A 23,364-nucleotide genomic window follows, 5' to 3' on the forward strand; every position below is an offset into this window, starting at 1 on the left:
TTTAACAAAAATGTGGTGCAATATATAGTTAACAATTGGAAACCATGTAACAGATTAATCCTTAATTATGAATTAACAAGATGAGAAAAGTAATAATATGGATAAACAATTACAAAGGATTAACAAATTAAAAGATTGTAATGTATTGATAACAATTAGAAATTATTTGAATTTAGCAGATCAAACTAATAATTATAAGAGATTAACGAGATGAGAGATAGCAATATATAGATAACAATTAAACTCTAACTACAAGATGAAAAGGGTTAACCGCACATGCAAGAAATCGAAAACTAGGGGAAAGAAATAATAATTATAAGAGATTAACGAGATGAGAGATTCAGCAAAATTCTGTCATAGACTTAATCAAAATAATGTGAATGGCCAGTGACACTAGGGACCGCGTATCATTCAGATTTGATGAAAAAAGGAAAGAAACTGAGCTTACCATCTATATAGATAATCTCCTACCAGTCTTTTTTGATATCAAAAAATATCAACACAAGTTGATAAAGTAACAAAAACGAGGCTCTGCCGAGTTTTTTTTACTTTATCAATGAGTGTTGATATTTTTTGATATCAAAAAAGATGAGTAGGAGATTTTATTTATCACCCAATTCCTTCTTATATGCACAAATAGATAAATATAATTCTTTGCTGTAGATTTCACTTTTACTGAACATTACGGCGTAGTGATACATGTACATCATTTTTTGACAGTAATTCAACCATTGCAAAGTCCTTTATATTGACCTAGTGTTTCCATCAAGGTCAATTGAAATATATTTTCCTGTGGTTGAGGGAACCGAATTAGGAGGGAAATAATTTCTCTCCATATGCGTAGTGATATATGGGGTATGAAGTACTATTTGTCAGTAAATAGACTTACGGAGTCATTCAGGTCGAAGTCGATCAAGACAGATCAAGATCATGACTGGAAGTTTAAGGGAAATAAGATTCAATTTGGTTTTAACGTAGAACTGGTAGATAAGATACAACATATTAGAAATGCAGTTAATAATGACCACAGAGAGATTGTAGATGGTTTACTAGAGGAGGTTTTGAGTAAACTAAGTGAAAGAAATAAATTGATTAAAATAGCTGATTCGTCTGCAGGTGGCTGGGAGACTGTCAACCAGTATGTAGCTAATCCCTTGGCCAGTGATTCGGAAGATGAGAGAAGGATTAGTAGAGCTGAACAGAGAGCGTTGAAGAAGAGAAAGGAGTTAAAAGGTAGATCTTCCGTTCCGAAGAGAAGGAGATTGTATGATAACAATGGCAGTTCGGTGACAGCAAGTTCATCTAACTTGGCTTCTTGTGTTCCTGCAACCGGTGGCGGGGGTAGGAACTATTCTTTTCGTCCCCAACAAAACAGAGGGTCTTGTTTCAACTGTAGAGAATTTAATCATTACAGAAGAGACTGTCCCCACACTAACTCTTAAAACAACACCACAACCGTTAAGTCAACACAGTGATGAGATTTCAACTTGTATAAAAGATGAGTATTTTCATGATATTAATGATTGTAATCTAGATCAGCCGGTCGTAGAAAGATTTACGCATGATTTTTTCGAATACGAGGAGGGTCAAGCTAACAATTTTAGTTAAAGGTCGGTTACGAAAAAATGTAAAATTCTGGAAAGATATTAATTGTAATTCGTATATATTAGATGTTATTAAAAATGGTTATAAGATTCCTTTTAATGATGTTCCAGATTTTAAGTTCTTAAAAAATAATAGATCTGCTTTAGATAATTCAGATTTTGTAGAAGGGGCTATTAAAGATTTAGAGGTAAGGGGTCTGGTGAGTAGATGTCAAGTTCCCTCAAGAGTTGTTAATCCACTATCAGTGTCTATTCAGAGCAATGGCAAGAAAAGATTAATTTTAGATTTGAGAGAGGTTAATAAATTTGTCGGCAAGCAGACGGTTAAATATGAGGATATTCGTACAGCATTGTTATATGTTAAGGAAAAGTCTTGGATGTTCAAGTATGATATACATGCTGCTTATCATCATGTAGAGATTTGTGATGCACACACTCAGTTTTTAGGTTTCTCATGGGTGATGAATGGAGTTGCAACCTATTATAAGTTCTTGGTGCTACCGTTTGGTTTAAGTACAGCACCTTATATATTTACTAAATTATGCAGAGTTCTGGTTAAGAAATGGAGAAGTGAAGGTAAATATATAGTTATGTATATCGATGATGGTTTGGGTGTACATGACGATTATAATATGGCACATAAGGTTAGTCAAGATGTTAAGAAAGATCTTTTAGCTAGTGGGTTTGTTCCCAAAAATGAGAAGTCAACTTGGGAGCCTGTACAAGAGGTACTCTGTTTAGGAGTGGTGATAAATTCTGAAAATGCGAATTTGAGAATTCCACAAAGACGATTAGATAAAGTTTTACGATGTATTGGTCAAATTCAGCGTGATTGTATATCGAATAAGGCAGTAGCTGTGAAAAAGATAGCGAGTGTTGTTGGTCAGATTATATCTATGTCTATTGTTGTTGGAAGTATTTCCCAAATCATGACACGATCATTGTCTATTGGATCTAGTTGGGATTCTAAAGTATGTATTTCGGAACAGAGTATTCAAGAGTTATTTTTCTGGAAGGAAAATATAAGTAAAATTAATTCTAAAGTTTTAAATTTTCAGCCTGGCTGTGAACTAATAGTGTACTCAGATGCTAGTAATGAAGGGTATGGGGGCTATTGTGTACAAGCTTATCGGGATGTTGTTCATGGTTTTTGGACTGCTGAGGAAGCGGTTAAGAGCTCTACCTGGAGAGAACTTGAAGCCGTTCGACGTATTCTTAAATCTATAGTACATATCTTAAAAAACAAAAGGTTGAAATGGTTTTCAGATAATCAGAGTGTGATTTCTATTGTTCAGAAAGGTAGTATGAAGACAGAATTGCAATGTATTGCATTTGAGATATTTGGCATTTGTTTAGAAAACGGAATTATTCTAGAGATAGAATGGATACCTAGAACAGGGAATGTTAGAGCAGATTGTCTAAGTAGAATTGTTGATTATGATGATTGGGCCGTTGGAGATGGGATTTTTAAATATATTAGTAATATATGGGGACCTTACGAAATTGATGTATTTGCATCAGAACATAATCATAAGTGTGATGTATTTTATTCTAGATATTGGGAGTCCAAATTCCTCAGGAATAGATGCATTCTCTTTATCATGGCAGGGTAGAAATTGTTTTATTGTACCACCCGTGTGTTTGATATCACTTGTCATGAAATATGTGGTTGAATGTAAAGCTTATGGTACAGTAATTATTCCGTTATGGAAATCGGCGAGTTTTTGGCTGTTGATTTGTCCGAATGGTTACAAGTTTATATCTGTTATTAAAGATTGGGTTGATTTACCACGGGGAAAAAAGTTTTATAAGTCCTCGTTGCATTATGATAGCATATTTGGCTCGAAAGATTTAACGTTTCGGATGTTGGCATTAAGAATTGACTGTCGTAGTTAGATACGGTAATTGTAGCTTGAAAAAGCTAGAGATAAGTCGAGGTGACTTTGGATTAGTTGAGATAACTAATGGTTGATTATATGATGTGATGTTTATAGTAAAACTGAGATTTTTCTGTTTATTGATGTGGTCGATAAAGTAATTTTGATGCCAATCACATATAATAATATTATATTTTGTATATCACTATTGTCATGTTATAATTTTAATTATTGCTGGTTTTTAAATATTTTTAGAACTGCTTATGGGGCAGAGTTAGACGAGTTACCAGTAAGTTTATCGTCATCAGTGAATGTATTACCGGAGTTATTAACCGATGTTAAGGCGAAATCTACAACTGTGAAATATTATCGAGGTTATTTAGCCTGGAGGAATTGGTTTCGATGTAATAATGTGCAAGGGAATGTTTTACCTGCTAATCCTTTACATGTTGCGTTATATTTAACATCTTTGATACAAGAAAAGAATAGTGCAAGTCCGGTGATTCATGCTTTCTATAGCTTAAAGTGGGCTCATTCGTTAGCTAAATTGACATGTCCTACAAATTCTCAATTAGTGATTAATGTGTTACAAGCTGGAAAACGTCGTTTAGCGAAACCTGTTAATAAAAAGCTTCCTGTTACCACAGAACATTTAGAATGTATGTATGATAAAACATTTGTTTCTGGGTGTGCGTATAAACAAAGAATAATTTGTGCTTGTTTGTTGGCGTACAGTGGTTTTCTTAGAAGTGCCAAACTATTAAACCTATCTACTTCGGATTTAAGTTTTGACGACACTCATTTGTCTATTTTTCTTGAGAAAAGTAAGACTGATATTTATAGAGATGGTGCATGGGTTGTAATAGCACGAACGGGCAAAAAATTATGCCCTGTTAAGAATTTAGAGCGCTATTTGGATTGGGCTGGGATAAATAAAGATGAAGACATGTATTTATTTCAGGCTTTGTGTAGGTGTTCAACGGGTTATTGTATTAAGAGTATTAATAGAGCACTTAGTTATACTAGATTATTAGAATTGTTTAAAGAAGCGTTTCAAGGGGTAATAGATTGTTCAAAATATGGGTTACATAGTTTGCGTGCGGGAGGTGCGACAGCATGTGCAAATAGGGGTATTCCTGATCGTTTGTTCAAACGTCATGGGAGATGGAAATCTGAAAATGCTAAAGATGGTTATGTCAAGGACGATTTGAAACAATGTTTAAGCGTGTCTTTGAGTTTGGGTTTATAAGGCGAATCTGTAATTTAAATTGTGATTTATGATACTGGGTCTTTCTTTGACATTCAGGCGGTTCGACACTGCATACCACTAGAAGTGTTACGGGTTTTGATATGGAGCAGGGGAGGAAGAGAAATATATTTTCCTGCGGTTGAGGGAACCGAATTAGGAGGGAAATAATTTCTCTCCATATGGGTTTTGATATGGAGCAGGGGAGGAAGAGAATAACAATAGTTCATTTTTAATTAAAAAAATGTTACTTTTAATAAGAAATGAACTGTTCTTTGAAAATAAAAAAAGTAGTTCCTTTTCAACTGACCAATCAAATTCATGTAAAACGATATCTCCTAAGCAGATATCGCAGTAGTTTATGAAATATATCACACAAGCGATATCTACTGTAGAATGTATTATTGGGTGATAAAATCTAATACACATATTCAGTTTTGTTTTTTTTCTAACACTATTTATTCAATAAATATTTACATAATATAAATATAATATGTATAAATCTGGGATCTGAAAACAAGCCGGGGCTTATATAAATTCATCTCCCTATTTACAACAATATAAATACAGTGTTTGAAATTATAATCATAAATTATATAACGGTTTAACTTTACAAAGAAAAATGTATACTCTCAATGTTGCAATATTATATCGGACATATCGTAGTTTAAGTACCAAAGGGGGTTAATATACAGAAAGTAATGAAATGAAATGAAATGTAATGTAATGTAGTGTAATGTGGTTAGCGAAGCAATTATTTGATGATGTTGATAGTAGTGGGGAGGTGTGCGAACCCAAAATTGTGGATGGGGGAGAGAGAGAGAAATTCTGAAGTCTAATATCTAAAACGAGAAATGAAAAGTATCCGAGGGTAACAAAAAAAAAAAAAATTAGACGGTAGATAAAACCAAGAGTCAGTTATTCAGTTGGAGTGTTTGCCCCCTTCTCCTCAGAAACAATTGTCTAGCTCTTGTTTTCCGCAAGTAAAAGTACAAAACGGCAAGAAATACTTCAACGAATCATTGATCCGATGCATAGTGCATTGTCATTCAAAGTTTAGAGTTACTACTGGTGACCTGCTAGGAATACTGGAATGCTTTGCTAATATGGACTTTGATCAGAAATGGAGTAGACAAGCTGAACATTGTGTTGACACTGATGAGGAGGATGGCCCTGATGATGAATATGGCAAACGACGAAGAAAAATTAGCGACTACACAAATAAGCTGCCAGATCCAAAGACGCTGAGAAACTACCTTGAAGATGCAGCATATCTAAACCTTGAAATGGTAGGCCGGCATGTGCTTGAGAAAGGTGACAACACAGTAACTATTGGAGTAGACGATACGACCTAGGCGGTCTTCAAGTTCAAGGGCTTTACGGCCGTATAGCTCATTTAGCAAAGGTATACCTGGTTCAGAAATCAAACATTCAGAACTTTTTTGATACAGTAGTTGACGCTTATGCCAACAAGCTAGTTCTAGCAGTTTCCTGTTTCTTAGCCAACGACTGGTTTCAATGTTGTGTTGAAGTTTACTCCCTCCTTGGTGAAATAGCTATCTTTCCCATCCTTGATTTATTTGGTAGTGACAAGAAGGATACAACCAGTGGGGCTAGTTGGCAGGAGGCGAGGGTAATGTTTGATGGCTTGCTGGAAAAACTGACAAAACTGGGTGTAAAGTTTTGTAATACAACAACGGGCAAAGGTAAACTGATTGGAGCCATTCTAGTAGAGGTCATCGAAGTAATGCAGAGGCAGCTTGGTGAGGTGGATTTTCTCTCTGGAGCAGATTCGACTATGGACACAGAGAAGCTTAGATACGCCCCACTCACAAACTTGGGGTGCGAATCTCAGTTTGCTCGTCTCGATAACCAACTGAAAGTGGCAGGAGACATGACTACTGTCAAAACGCACTCCAGAAAATCTATAATTGCAACCAATTCTCTGCTGACACATGAAGAATTTGTAAAACTAAGCGAAGATGAAGAGAGAAGACGATGGAAATGGGCACGAAACAGTGAAGCAGTGAAGAAAGCCAAGGAGTTAGAGAAAGAGTTTACAAGTAAAGTCAAATTCAGCAAAGCCCTAGCCCTAAAAAGAAAAGGAGACTTAAAGAAACAGAAACTGAAGCGGCCCCTGAAGATTATTGTTGAGTGTAACAGGCACGGTGGGCCGGTCACTGAAGATTCAATGCACCTCGTTGGCAGCTTAAATGAGAAGCTACTCTTGAGTGAAATCGCCTATCTCCGCAACACAATTGTCCCCGATATCCGACAAAAACGCAGAGTGAAGTCGACTTATGGGAAATACCGCTTTCAGAATCTCACACGTGCTGAACTGAAAAATGAAATCAAAGCTGTTTTAAAACCAGAATTTGTGAAGTCAGATGATCTTGACTCTCTATTACGGAATGTCCTTTGCGGCAGGCAATACATAGATTATTGATAACTTAAAGACAAATAATTATTGTTATGTTTCATCGTACTTGGTAAACTCATTAATAACTCATAAAAATGTAATGCTTGTTAACAGATCATGCAAGTCTTTGTAAGCAGATATTGGTCGAAGCGTGTCTGCCAGAAGAGTGAGATGTACAAGATAAATGGACCTGAGGTCACAAATTAATTACCACCCGAGTAACTCATCATACGAGTAATAATATACCACCCGAGTAACTCATTATATTATAATTGACAATGTACATATTATGACAATTATCTATATATTTTAATACCCTTTTTGATTAAATAATTGAAATAATTGTTAAACTGAATTTTTATGGTTTTGCTTTCAACTAAGATATGAAAATCTTCTCTATTTGCCCTTGTAGTACAATTGTGACGTCATAATGTCAGCCATATTGAATTTCCGGCATATTGGTTGATATGATATCATTAATATGCATTCCAAATAATTTCTTGACCTAAAAAATCCTGTAAACAACTCCATCAGAGACGCTGAAACGCCATTATTTGACGCTTCAGAATCACCCCTACAGGAGTTAAAACTAACAAAAAACATTGTTTCGTCCTAACCCTAGTCAAACTAAGCGGTAGCACAAACTGGGCGGTTTTTGATGAATCTTGATAGTACAGTGCACCTGTCACATCCGACCTCTGATCACTCCGGCACTCTGTCACATCCGACATCATTTTCATGTCCCGATTTATTTAGTGTTTCACACGACAGTTGTGACAAATCAAATACTCAAGAATATTGACGAATTTTCCCCCGAATATTCCTAGCACCTGTTGGAAACATTCGTTGCGCATGCCGATTGAACCTGAATAACCTATAAATTTGGTCACCCTACGGATCTCTTCGAACTGTGTGACGACGACCTGGGGATGCTCGATTCACAGTCCGGTACTTCCCGAATTGACAGAATTGCAATCGAGTGACGCGGAATTCAGTGCTGTCACAGTTCTGTCAGTCCAGACGACATTTATATATTGGATGAGATATTTATATATCCAGTCGACGCATGCGTTGTAGTCCGAAGTACCCATTTTCACCCAATTGTCACTATTTTTGGGATTGAGAGAATTCAATTCAGGAACGTACAATCGAGTATGCCCATTATCAATGAACACGTGATAGCAAAGACAAGAGTGCGATCAACTGAAGACCACGAAGAAGATAAATTAACAACAGACTTGACCTAGTCACTATTTTTGGGATTGAGAGAATTCAGTTCCGGAACGTTCAATCGAGTACGCCCATTATCAATGAACACGTGATAGCAAAGACATGAGTTCGATCAACTGAAGACGACGAAGAAGATAAATTAACAACAGACTTGACCTATTCAAAATGCCTACGCATGTTAAATGAAATAAAAATTAATGTAATACAATTTTGAATGTACAGAAAGGTTTATCATTTTTTAAGGGAATAACATTCTGGTGATTCGAAGTTCTATGTTTGAAGCTACATTATAATAATACTTTCGGTTTTCGAAGTTATAATATTTCCGGTTTTGAGAAAACTGGGTATTCCGACACTCTGTGTAATCCGACATATTGTAGCGAACCCGTACGATGTCGGATGTGACAGAGTGCACTGTATTTAACACTTTCTGCATGGCAATCTATTAACTGAATATGTGTATTAGATTATAGATGGTAAGCTCAGTTTCTTTCTTTTTTTCATCAAATCTGAATGATACCCGGTCCCTAGTGTTAGTGAGTTATAATGTCGTTGATTTGTTTACGAACATACCTCGGGATGAAGCAGTAAAATCAGGGACGGTAATTCAGGAAGTTATGGTCCGATATGCGCGAATATCGAAAGGAACTAAGATCTTTGGGTTATAAACTTACATATCAAGTTTCAACAAAATCGGATTAAAATTGTGACCTGTATAGGGTCCACAACCTTGATATACCATATTTTTACGCTATTTGAGAACAAAGACGGCCATTTTGTCTGTCAGTTTTGGGTCGATTTTCACAAAATTCGAACTCAGCCGTCCTTAGGGTGTAACGGTGATATAGTAATACGTTTTTTTAAATCGGATAAAAATTATGACCTCTATAGGGTCCACAAGCTAAAAACGTGGATTTTCGTACAATCAGGGGCCATAATTCAGGAAGTTACTGTCCAATATGCGCGAATATCGAAAGGAACCGAGATCTTTGGGTTATAAAATTACATTTCAAGTTTCAACAAAATCGGATAAAAATTGTGACCTCTATAGGGTCCACAACCTTGATATACCATATTTTTACGCTATTTGGGAACGAACGGCTGCCATTTTGTCTGTCAATTTTGGGCCGATTTTCACGAAATTCGAACTCAGCCGTCCTTATGGTGTAACGGTGATATAATAATACGTTTTTTTAAATCGGATAAAAATTATGACCTCTATAGGGTCCACAAGCTAAAAACGTGGATTTTCGTACAATCAGGGGCCATAATTCAGGAAGTTACTGTCCAATATGCGCGAATATCGAAAGGAACCGAGATCTTTGGGTTATAAAATTACATTTCAAGTTTCAACAAAATCGGATAAAAATTGTGACCTCTATAGGGTCCACAACCTTGATATACCATATTTTTACGCTATTTGGGAACGAACGGCTGCCATTTTGTCTGTCAATTTTGGGCCGATTTTCACGAAATTCGAACTCAGCCGTCCTTATGGTGTAACGGTGATATAATAATACGTTTTTTTTAAATCGGATAAAAATTGACTTCTATAGGGTCCACAAGCTAAAAACGCGATTTTTCGTACAATCAGGGGCCATAATTCAGGAAGTTACGGTCCGATATGCGCGAATATCGAAAGGAACCGAGATCTTTGGGTTATAAACTTACATTTCAACTTTCAACAAAATCGGATAAAATTTGTGACCTCTATAGTGTCAACCAGCTAAAAACGTGATTTTTCGTACAAACAGGGGCCATAATCCATGAAGTTTCGATCCGATACATGCCAATATAGAAAGGAACCGAGATCTTTTGGAGATAAACCTATATTTCAAGTTTTGTCAAAATCGGATAAGAATTGTGACCTGTAGAGTGTCCACAAACAAATTGTGGACGCACGGACAGGGGCGACGACAATATACGTCCACATGAAAATGTGGGCATATAAAGTGTACCTTTTTGTGTCCGAGAAGTTCACAAATTCGTCCACTAGAAAAAACAATACGTTTTCAATACCTCTTTCTGTGTTTTTTTATAATTCAAAATAAAGCAATAGACATGTAATAGAACAAATCAATGAATGCCGCACGTTACATTAGGCTAGCCCAGCTTGACCTGTTTACGCTATGCTTCTGTTATGTTTGTCTCCATTTTCCAGTGACTACAAAGACTGTCTTTGTTGGTTACTTCCCCTGGCAATCATGTCCTTCAACCCTAAGGTCAATTTCACGGTTCATTTAAATCCCAAATCTAATATACAGTCCAAACGAACGAAGTTAGGAGGATATTTCCTGGTCGGTTGTAGTCCGAAGTACCCATTTTCACCCAATTGTCACTATTTTTGGGATTGAGAGAATTCAATTCAGGAACGTACAATCGAGTATGCCCATTATCAATGAACACGTGATAGCAAAGACAAGAGTGCGATCAACTGAAGACCACGAAGAAGATAAATTAACAACAGACTTGACCTAGTCACTATTTTTGGGATTGAGAGAATTCAGTTCCGGAACGTTCAATCGAGTACGCCCATTATCAATGAACACGTGATAGCAAAGACATGAGTTCGATCAACTGAAGACGGCGAAGAAGATAAATTAACAACAGACTTGACCTATTCAAAATGCCTACGCATGTTAAATGAAATAAAAATTAATGTAATACAATTTTGAATGTACAGAAAGGTTTATCATTTTTTAAGGGAATAACATTCTGGTGATTCGAAATTCTATGTTTGAAGCTACATTATAATAATACTTTCGGTTTTCAAAGTTATAATATTTCCGGTTTTGAGAAAACTGGGTATTCCGACACTCTGTGTAATCCGACATATTGTAGCGAACCCGTACGATGTCGGATGTGACAGAGTGCACTGTATTTAACACTTTCTGCATGGCAATCTATTAACTGAATATGTGTATTAGATTATAGATGGTAAGCTCAGTTTCTTTCTTTTTTTCATCAAATCTGAATGATACCCGGTCCCTAGTGTTAGTGAGTTATGATGTCGTTGATTTGTTTACGAACATACCTCGGGATGAAGCAGTACAATCAGGGGCAGTAATTCAGGAAGTTATGGTCCGATATGCGCGAATATCGAAAGGAACTAAGATCTTTGGGTTATAAACTTACATATCAAGTTTCAACAAAATCGGATTAAAATTGTGACCTGTATAGGGTCCACAACCTTGATATACCATATTTTTACGCTATTTGAGAACAAAGACGGCCATTTTGTCTGTCAGTTTTGGGTCGATTTTCACAAAATTCGAACTCAGCCGTCCTTAGGGTGTAACGGTGATATAGTAATACGTTTTTTTAAATCGGATAAAAATTATGACCTCTATAGGGTCCACAAGCTAAAAACGTGGATTTTCGTACAATCAGGGGCCATAATTCAGGAAGTTACTGTCCAATATGCGCGAATATCGAAAGGAACCGAGATCTTTGGGTTATAAAATTACATTTCAAGTTTCAACAAAATCGGATAAAAATTGTGACCTCTATAGGGTCCACAACCTTGATATACCATATTTTTACGCTATTTGGGAACGAACGGCTGCCATTTTGTCTGTCAATTTTGGGCCGATTTTCACGAAATTCGAACTCAGCCGTCCTTATGGTGTAACGGTGATATAATAATACGTTTTTTTTAAATCGGATAAAAATTGACTTCTATAGGGTCCACAAGCTAAAAACGCGATTTTTCGTACAATCAGGGGCCATAATTCAGGAAGTTACGGTCCGATATGCGCGAATATCGAAAGGAACCGAGATCTTTGGGTTATAAACTTACATTTCAACTTTCAACAAAATCGGATAAAATTTGTGACCTCTATAGTGTCAACCAGCTAAAAACGTGATTTTTCGTACAAACAGGGGCCATAATCCATGAAGTTTCGATCCGATACATGCCAATATAGAAAGGAACCGAGATCTTTTGGAGATAAACCTATATTTCAAGTTTTGTCAAAATCGGATAAGAATTGTGACCTGTAGAGTGTCCACAAACAAATTGTGGACGGACCGACAGGGGCGACGACAATATACGTCCACATGAAAATGTGGGCATATAAAGTGTACCTTTTTGTGTCCGAGAAGTTCACAAATTCGTCCACTAGAAAAAACAATACGTTTTCAATACCTCTTTCTGTGTTTTTTTATAATTCAAAATAAAGCAATAGACATGTAATAGAACAAATCAATGAATGCCGCACGTTGCATTAGGCTAGCCCAGCTTGACCTGTTTACGCTATGCTTCTGTTATGTTTGTCTCCATTTTCCAGTGACTACAAAGACTGTCTTTGTTGGTTACTTCCCCTGGCAATCATGTCCTTCAACCCTAAGGTCAATTTCACGGTTCATTTAAATCCCAAATCTAATATACAGTCCAAACGAACGAAGTTAGGAGGATATTTCCTGGTCGGTTTTTAATGCTTCTATAGTATTAAAACGATTTAGTCTTACTTATTTTCTTTCACAGGCAATAGAGAATGTACTTCATAAAAATCCCTGTAGACACACTTTGATACGATCTGTTTCATGGCAACACCCCTCACGCCTTCAGCTAACAAGTGTCAATTGAAGTGAATCGGACGATATTATTGTCATAATAAATAATAGAATATTGTGGAAATATATTTATTCAAATAAATCAACATTTCTATAATAATGATAATGTTAGGGTAATCTATGTTTCTTTCAGAAATACTAATGTTATTTCTGTAATTTTTGAATACAAAATGGTGGCAAAAAATTCCTGATGCATCGATATTTGCATCCGATGCATTGATACGTAAAATTTTACTTGATATCAGCACTGCTTATTGCCATTGCCACTTAGCCTAAACAGAAAATTCTCATCAAACTTGTCAAGATTTTGATCTACAAACTGAAACAAGGGCCTTAACTCTAGAAGTCATTTAGAGAAATTGTAAAATTTGACTTTTTCATTTTTCATTTAAGAAATGCATATAAATTTCATACAGATCTGATAACTTTTGCTTTTAAATGTTCAATAAGTTCAACAAAGTAAATCTAGGGTATAACTCTAGAGGTAATTGACAGAAATTGGTAAAAGTCAATAGGATTCTTTATTTCACTTTTCACTAATTTAAATGATGCATATAAATTTAACAGATCGGATGATAACTTTTTTCATAGTTAAACGAGGATCATAACTTTAGAAGTAATTAGCTGAAATTTCTGAAATTCCATACAATGGTATTGAATTGGAAAATTAAGTTTCTTGTAGGATGTGCACTTTGGATCGGGAGGTCTATTTTCTGTGGTATTTTGCCGTGTTTAATACAGAGTGATTTTATGGCATGACGGCTGTAACTTATCTAAATTTGATACTTTCACAGCCATTTTAACAGAGATCATTGCTTCGGGAGATGTGTAACATACGCATGACTAAAATTGGAAGTAACGACAAACAGGGGCCATAATTCAGGAAGTTACAACCCGATATGTGCAAATATTGAAAGGAACCATGATCATTGGGGTATAAACATGCATTTAAAGTTTCATCAAAATTAGATTAAAATTGTGACCTATACAGGGTCCACAACCTTGATATACCATATTTTTACACTATTCGTGTACAAGTGGCGGCCAATTTTGTCCGGCAGTTTTGGTTTGATTTTCATGAAATTTGAACTCAACCTTTACTACGGTGTTAAGGTGATATATTCAAACGGTTTTTAAAATTGGATAACTGTGACCTTCAGAGGAACCACAAGCTAAAAAAGGCGATTTTTCGCAGAATGATGTGCGTGAGTAGCCATTTAAATTTCATGGGCCTAATGGCAATGCTCTTGTCACTTCGGTGGAAGCGGACGTTGAATAAAGCTATTTCACACACACACAATGACAATGCATACTCTTTTATTTCCTTGGCAAAAAATAATATCTGTAAATCGTCTTCCCATGACAAGAACGTTGCAAGAGAAACTGGGCTTCCCTTTGCCATCGTTGGCGTGCTGAGGGGATTCGGGTAAAGCTTAGAAAGGTAAAAGAACAGGCAAAACAATTTCAATCCCATCAATTTGCAGAAAAGATGCAGGATCGAAAGAATTGCTATTAATAGAAACGACAACATCCGCTCAATGTTTGATTATCCAGACACGGCAAAGGACATCCGCTTAAAAACCGCCTGGCAGTACGCGTCTCAAAGTATTTTTAGTAACAACAGTTGGCACTGGAAAGACACGCCGCGTGCGCAATAGTGCATCGATATGAAGGCATACAAATTGTTTACGGCTTTTTATATTACGATATTCAATTATTTCTGATTAAATTATTTTTTATATTTGCGCGAGTACTTAATCACTCACGTAAATTTGGTTTTACGCGAGCGTAGCGTGCGCGCGAGTAATTACTCGCGTCTCGTGGCAAGCCCTGAACCAAGATCTTACCTTAGGGTTATAAACACGCATTTCATATATCATCAAAATCGAATTAAAATTGTGACCTCTATAGGGTCTACAACCTTGATATACCATATATTTACACTATTCGCGTACAAACGGCGGCCATTTTGTCCGGCAATTTTCACGAAATTCGAACTCAACCTTCCTTATGGTGTAACGGTGATATAATCAAATGTTTTTTAAATCGAATAATAATTGTGACCTCCAGAGGGACCACAAGCTAAAACCGGCCATTTTTCGGACAATCAGGGGCCATAATTCAGGAAGTTACGTTCCTATGGGCGCATATATCGAAAAAGATAGGTTGCCAGGCGACGAAACATACGCCCACAGCAGCTAAATCGTCCGGGCAGTCAACAAGAATTGTCGCGTATTTTTACTTTTTTCGGTAATGAAACATTTATAATACACTAAAATCTGATTAAGAGCAACAACACAGAAAACCATTAGAATTTGTTTGGTTTGTATACAAAACTTTTAATATCATGGATTTAGCTGTTCCAAGTCTTAAAAATTCATTGAAAATCAATATACTTGTTCGTCTCAAGATCTTAAACTCTGTGTATCAATCTGAAGTCAATCTGAACTTTAGCCTTTAGAGCGCCACAAGATTTTGCAAAGTGATCAAGGGCCATAACTTTGGCAGTAATTATCGGAAATCATTGAAAATAGGATTCTTCATCTCATGACCTTAAACACTGTGTATAAATTTAAGGTCAATCGGATATTAACTTTCGTGAAAATCGGCCCAAAATTGACAGACAAAATGGCTGCCGTTCGTTCTCAAATAGCGTAAGAAAATGGTATATCAAGGTTGTGGACCCTATAGAGGTCACAATTTCTATCCGATTTTGTTGAAACTTGAAATGTAAGTTTATAACCCAAAGATCTCGGTTCCTTTCGATATTCGCCCATATCAGACCGTAATTTCCTGAATTATGGCCCCTGATTGTACGAAAAATCGCGTTTTTAGCTTGTGGACCCTATAGAGGTCATAATTTTTATCCGATGTAAAAAAACATATTATTATATCACCGTTACACCCTAAGGACGACTGAGTTTGAATTTCATGAAAATCGGCCCAAAATTGACAGACAAAATGGCGGCCATTCATTCTCAAATAGCGTAAAAATATGGTATATCAAGGTTGTGGACCCTATAGAGGTCACAATTTTTATCCAATTTTGTTGAAACTTGAAATAAAAGTTTATAAACCAAAGATCTCGGTTCGTTTCAATATTTGCCCATATCGGACCGTAACTTCCTGAATTATGGCCCCTGATTGTATGACAAATCATGTTTTTAGCTTGTGGACCCATTAGAGGTCATAATTTTTATCCGATTTAAAAAAAACGTATTATTATATTACCGTTCCACCCTAAGGACAGTTGAGTTTGAATTTTGTGAAAATCGCCCCAAAATTGACAGACAAAATGGCCGCCGTTCGTTCTCAAATAGCTTAAAAATATGGTATATCAAGGTTGTGGACCCTATAGAGGTCACAATTTTTATCCAATTTTGTTGAAACTTGAAATGTAAGTTTATAACACAAAGATCTCAGTTCCTTTCGATATATGCGCATATCGAATTGTAATTTCCTGAATTATGGCCCTTGATAGTAGAAAAAATCCCTTTCTTGTTAGCTTGTTCTCTATCCATCTCTCGAAAATGTGGGCGTATCCTGCCTGGCAGCCGCTGGTTGGTTTTATTGGGGTTAAAAGTTACACACCACTGTTTAGCCCACGATGAGATAATATTAAAATCTTTATTTATAGTGTTCGCTTTACTTAGAGGATCATTATGAATAATGGTAAAAAGTGAAGTATCATCGGCGAATAGCCTTAAATGTTGTTAGATATATTATCAGAGATATCATTTAAATAAATTAAAAATAAAAACGGACCAAGTACACTTCCTTGGGGAACTCCAGAATCGGTATGCAACCTTCTAAAACTACACATTGTTGTCTATTACTTAAATAGTGTTCAATCCATTTACATAGTATTTGATTAATTCCATATTGTTTTAATTAAGACAATAAACCCATATGCCAGACTTTATCAAACACTTTTGATACATCACAAAATATAAATCGAATTTGTTTTCCTATATCAAGATTACTTATTATAACATCATAAATTTCTAAAAGTTGATTTATTGTGGAATCGTTTGGTTGAAAGCCAGACTGATACTTATATAGCAGGTTATTTTCTTTTATAAAATTATAAAGATTTTTAAATAAGAATTTCTCTAGTATTTTACATAATGAGCATGTTAATGAAATTGGTCTATAGTTGTCAGGGTAATGCGGATCACCCTTTCCTTTATACGCTGCAATGATATGAGAAGTCTTCCAAATATCACGTAATAATTGGCGTTCTAATGAAAGATTAAAAAATTTAGTGAGAGGTCTTGTGATTGACAGAGTTATCTTTTTTAGCACAGCTGGGCTGATGTTATCGGGACCAGAAGGCTTTGAACAGTTAAGAATTAGTAGCTGGTCTTTTACTTCTTGTTCATTTACAATAAATTCATGTAATTCGTTGTTACTACGAGAAGCAAAATTTGGGAGGTCAGGTACACCATTTAATTTTGAAATCGAGGCAAAATAAGAGTTGAGGATATTTGCCTTATCAAGTGGGTGTGTGTAAACGCGTTTTTCAAATAATAATGGAGAGGTGGCTATCTTTTCATTTTCCAAATTTGCAATAGATTTAGCTATTTTCCACCATTTATTTGAAGGCAGGTTGTTATTATTTATTTGTTGTTCTAATTTGCTTTTATAATTACTTTTGGCTTCCCTAATTAATGTTATTACTTCATTTCGAATTTTTCTAAATAATAGCCAATTAGTAATAAAAAGATCGATACATGAGCCGGGTAGCGTTGTGAAATTTGTGGGAACTTTTATCAAGTTTTCGAGATATAATCTTTGTAATAGTTTTTTAAATTTAATATCATAGTTGGAGAATTCAGCTTCAATTATATCTAATTTTGGCAATAAACTACATACATTATTGTGGACAATGGAAATATTACCTGTACATAATGTATTAAACGGACCAGGGTTTTGTTCTATGCAACCGATAATTAGCAATGTATTAATTACAAGCAATAGATGAATATTTATACCATAACAAAAGATAGGATGTAAGATCGTATATAAGGAATATTGATTGTTCCGTTTAAGAGAACAAATATTATTAGTTTTAATCGTGACTGTCGTTAAGTAGTATTTTACGTTCACATGTAAAAACGAAACAATCAAACATATATTTATATCTATTTGAGTATGCATCTATAATGAGATATGACTTTAAATTAAAATTTACGTTAAATATGAAATTAATATATTTTACACTCCTGGAAGTTAGATGAATGGAATAGTATAAAGGTGAGAAGCAAATATACAATATATTACATAACAATAAACAAAACATAGTATTTACAATCACTATTACGAAACATGTTGAGACTGGGACAAGCTTTTGCGAAGCATCGCTATGTACAGAACGAATCGAAATTAGAAAAGAAACATATACACAAACACATGATGAACAACAAGTTAAATAACTTGTGAACAGAGTAATCCGTATTAATTACTCCTTTGGCAGAAGAAAATTCAGTCGACAGCTAGGGATGTGTATACTGTGCTGGTTGCGTATATAATTAATTTAGATTAACATGTATCATAAGTGCGGAAACTTATGATTACGTCAGAAGTAATCCTAGATATTCTGTAACTTTACATGTAGCATGGTTAATATAATATGTAAACACATATAAAAAGAAGACAACATACTTGTTAGTTCTGTCTATTTTACGGAAACTTATGATTACGTCAGAAGTAATCCTACAGATATTCGATAACTTTACACGTAGCATGATGAAAATAATAGGCTATGTAAACACATATAAAAAGAAGACAGCATACTTGTTTGTCCTTTCTATTTTAGCCTTACAACCTCTCGTGCCTTTAATATATGCAGATATAGATAAGAATATATTCAAATAATAACAAGTGGTATCACACTGAGTAGCTTTACTGTGGTAAAACTATAAATGGCTATATACAGGTATCTCAGTCTAAGCATATATTCATGCAGGTATGTAATATGTAATTCAGTAGCTATATAATATGACAGCTATGTGGGTATATCCTACAGATATTCAATAACTCTACACATAGCATGATGAAAATAATAGGCTATGTAAACACATATAAAAAGAAGACAGCATAGCTTGTTTGTCCTGTCTATTTTAGCCTTACAACCTCTCGTGCCTTTAATATATGCAGATATAAATAAGACTATATTCAAATAATAACAAGTGGTATCACACTGAGTAGCTTTACTGTGGTAGAACTATAAATGGCTATATACAGGTATCTCAGTCTAAGCATATATTCGTGCAGGTATCGTACTATGTAATTCAGTAGCTATATATACTATTCAAAAAAAGTAGGGGATATTTGATTTTGGGGGCATAATACTAAAATATGCAAATGACTACGAAAAAAGTCACTATAGAACCTAACAGAAGAAACATTTCCAGTTACATGTGACGCCCAAACGCACCAATAGCTACCGCATGGAATGCAGGTGATGCTTGGGATCATCATGGGGGTCCAACCCAAGATTTGCACGACTCTGACTTTGAATGTTACAGTCATTGTGGCATTGAATTCCAGGGTGGAAACATCAGTTTAATTGTTTTAGTGACCAGAAAACAAATTTTGATATGCGTCGGCTTACCCAAAATGAAAGGTTACGTGCCCTTGGCATGCTACAGATCGGCACAACACAGGCGGTTGTGGCGCGGACGATGAATGTTTCTCAGTCTGTCATAAGCAGGCTATGGTCCAGATACCGTGATACACAATCTGTACAGGACAGACCACGCTCAGGTCGACCAAGGGCGACAACTCAAGCCCAGGATCGATTTATCCGTACCTTGGCCTTGAGAAATCGTGTCATCACAGCAAATCAGATCAGCGCTCGTCTTCAAACAGACACTGGTGTGAGAGTGAGTGGCCAGACGATTCGGAATCGACTGCATAGGGGTCACCTTCGCGCCCGACGTCCTCGCGTGATCCCTTGTTTGAGAGATCATCACATTCAGGCAAGACGTCGTTGGTGTAGGGATCGTCAACACTGGGATAATCGACGCTGGAGCAATGTGATGTTTTCAGATGAGTCAAGGTTCACTGTTGATTTTTTGGACAGACGTAGGAGGGTGTGGCATCGTCGAAACGAGCGCTTCCAAGACGTTAACGTCATCAGACATGATCGATTTGGGGGTGGTTCTGTTATGGTGTGGGGAGGCATCACTGTTGCTGGAAGAACGGCTTTACATGTTGTTGCAGGGCGTGTTACAGGCCAGTACTACCGGGACAACATCTTGGCAGTCCATTTTGTGCCGTTCGCACGACGTCATGGCCGCCGTTTCATCTTCCAGGATGACAACGCAAGATGTCACAGGGCCAGGATCGTTACAGGTTACCTCCAACAACAGAACATCACCACATTACCTTGGCCAGCACTGAGTCCCGACCTCTCCCCCATCGAGCATGTCTGGGACATGCTTGGACAGAGGTTACGTCAACGTCAACAACGTCCTGCCAATGTCCAAGAACTTGCTGCTGCGTTGCAACAGGAATGGGACAATCTGGACCAAAATGACCTTAGACGTCTCATTAGGAGTATGCCACGTCGGATCAATGCTTGTTTGGCAAACAGAGGAGGATTTACCCGTTACTGACTTGGTTGTGATGCTGTGGTAACTTTGCTGTTTGACCCCGGGTATCATTTTACCCTTATAATGGTCAGTCTGTGCCTTACTTAGTCTAACGATCATTTGGAATAAATCGATGAATGTGAACTTCATTTCATTTTGTCATTTGTTTCTTCGTCAGTTTCATTAGGTGACTTTAATAACACTTAAAAATCAAATATCCCCTACTTTTTTTGAATAGTATAATATGACAGCTATGTGGGTATGATGTATAATGTCACCCTGGATGTTTCTCGTGCTAAAACATCACACTAGAATATACTCTACACGGGTAATACCATACGTAGACACCACTATTTATGCTATTATTAAGTACAACTTTCGTAAAAGACAATGTGATAGTTCTACTAAATTCATATATCGTATCGTTACAAAATATATGAAAAGTAAGATTAAAGAATAGGTATTTTAGGGGGTATTACTAGATACCCAATCTGACCCTCCCTACATGTCATTGCGGGAAGTCTAAACACAGTGTCAACTTGTATCCCGTAAACCCAAGAAGTAGCTTCTATCTAGCGTAAACCAGCGCGAGGAATGAATGAATATTTTTTTATTTAGACTACTGTTTTCGTTGCACTGCATTAATATTTTTATTAGTTACTATCACTAAATAATACTTGTGATATTAACATTTATGCTCAAAGCTGCGTACGTGATCAATAGCATTGGGGAAAATTTCAAAGTAATCAGTTGTAAAAATGGCTAAATATAGAGCATACGGAATGTCAGAAGACTGTAACGGATAGTAAAATGATTCGGATAACCCTTATTTTGTATCCGTTAACGGATATCCGAATAATAGTTTCAACACTACTGTGTATAAATTTAAAGTCAATCGGATATTAACTTTGGCCTTTAGAGCGTCCACAAGATTTTTCAAAGTGACCAAGGGCCATAACTCTGGCAGTAATTATCGGAAATTGCTAAAAATCAATAGGCTTTTTCGCCTCATGACCTTAAACACTGTGTATGAATTATAAAGAGAGAGAGAGAAATGGGGTTTTACGTCCACTCGCCACAAACTAGGTCATTTCGGGACTAACACATGGTTCAATTTTATTTCAATAATTCGCTTGCGTGTAGGGGTCTTTAGCAGTGGAAGGAAACCGGAGGACCCGGAGAAAACCCACAAGGTTGGACAGGCGACCCTACTCCTTGTCACGTACAACCGGGGATTCAAAACCATGCCAGTTGACTCCATGACAGACTTTATGATACAGCACGCACGTGCTAACCATTCAGCCATCCAACCCCCCCATGAATTTAAAGCCAATCGGATATTAACTTTGGCCTCCAGAGTGGAAACAAGATATTTTGAAGTGATCAAGGGCCATAACTCTGGCAGTAATTATCGGAAATCGCTAAAAATCAATAGACTTCTTCGTCTCATGACCTTAAACACTGTGTATAAATTTAAAGTCAATCGGATATTAACTTTGGCCTCTAGTGCATCCACAAGATTTTGCAAAGTGATCAAGGACCATAACTCTGGCAGTAATGATAGGAAATTGCTAAAAATCAATAGGATTCTTCGTCTCATGACCTTAAAAGCTATGTATAAATTTAAGATCAATCGGATATTAACTTTGGCCTCTAGAGCGTCCACAAGATTTTTTGAAGTGATCAAGGGCCATAACTCTGGCAGTAATTATCAGAAATCGTTGATAATCAATAGGCTTCTTCTCTCAAGACCTTAAACACTGTGTATAAATTTAAAGTCAATCGGATATTAACTTTAGCCTCTATAGCGTCCACAAGCAATTGTGGATGATGGACCGACAGACGGACGGGGGTGACGACAATATACGACCACATTTAAATGTGGGCGTATAAAAACCAAGATCTTTGGGTTATAAACATGCAAGTCAATTTTCATCAAAATTGGTTCGAAATTGTGACCTCTGTAGGGTTCACAAGCTAAAAACATGATTTTTCGTATTCAGGGGCCATAATCCATGAAGTTTCGATCCGATACATGCCAATAAACCTATATTTCAAGTTTTGTCAAAATCGGATAAGAATTGTGACTGGCGGACAGACGTCCGGAACGACAAGGGTGACGGCATAATACGTCCACATAAAAATGTGGCCGTATAAAAATTGTGACCTCTACAGGGTCCACAACCTTGATATACCATATTTTACACTATTCGCCTACAAACGGTGGCCATTTTGTCCGGCAATTTTGGTCCGTTTTCACGAAATTCGAACTCAACCTTTATTACGGTGTAACGTTGATATAATCAAACTTTTTTTTTTAAGTCGGATAATAATTGTGACCTCCAAGGGACCACAAGCTAAAAATGACGATTTTACGTATAATCAGGGGCTATAATTCAGGATGTTACGATCCGATATGCGCAAATATCGAAACGATCCAAGATCCTCTGATTATAAACATGCATTTCAAGTTTCTTAAAAATCGGTTCAAAATTGTGACCTCTACAGTGTTCAAAAGCAAAAAACGTGATTTTTCGTGCAATCAGGGGCGATAATCCACGAAGTTACAGTCCGATACATGCTAATATTGAAAGGAACCGAGATCTTATGGTGATAAAAAGATAGAGAGAGAAATGGGGTTTAAAGTCCGCTCGACAAAAAACTAGGTCATTTTGGGACTAACATATGGTTTTAATTTTATTTCAATAATTCGCTTGCACGTAGGGGTCTTCAGCAGTGGGAAGAAACCGGAGGATCCGGAGAAAACCGATGAGGTTGGACAGGCAACCCTACTCCTTGTCACGTACAACCGGGG

General features: G+C 36.4%; 1 protein-coding gene across 2 annotated transcripts in view; it reads left to right on the top strand.

Moving 5' to 3' along the window:
• LOC126821156 (ATP-binding cassette sub-family C member 10) overlaps nucleotides 1-23,364 on the top strand; it is a 79,347-nt gene that overhangs the window by 23,171 nt on the left and 32,812 nt on the right. Inside the window, exon 7 of one of the 2 annotated variants that reach the window (XM_056101088.1) lies at nucleotides 1,117-1,386. The exons of the other annotated variant lie outside the window; for it this stretch is intronic. Within the exon in view, the coding sequence (XP_055957063.1) occupies nucleotides 1,117-1,146 (30 nt within the window). The 3' untranslated portion in view covers nucleotides 1,147-1,386. Of the gene's footprint in view, nucleotides 1-1,116; nucleotides 1,387-23,364 lie in introns of those variants that run through there. 2 annotated transcript variants of the gene reach the window in all.

The sequence above is a fragment of the Patella vulgata genome, chromosome 5 (genome assembly GCF_932274485.2).
Source record: "Patella vulgata chromosome 5, xgPatVulg1.2, whole genome shotgun sequence".
Taxonomy (NCBI): domain Eukaryota; kingdom Metazoa; phylum Mollusca; class Gastropoda; family Patellidae; genus Patella; species Patella vulgata.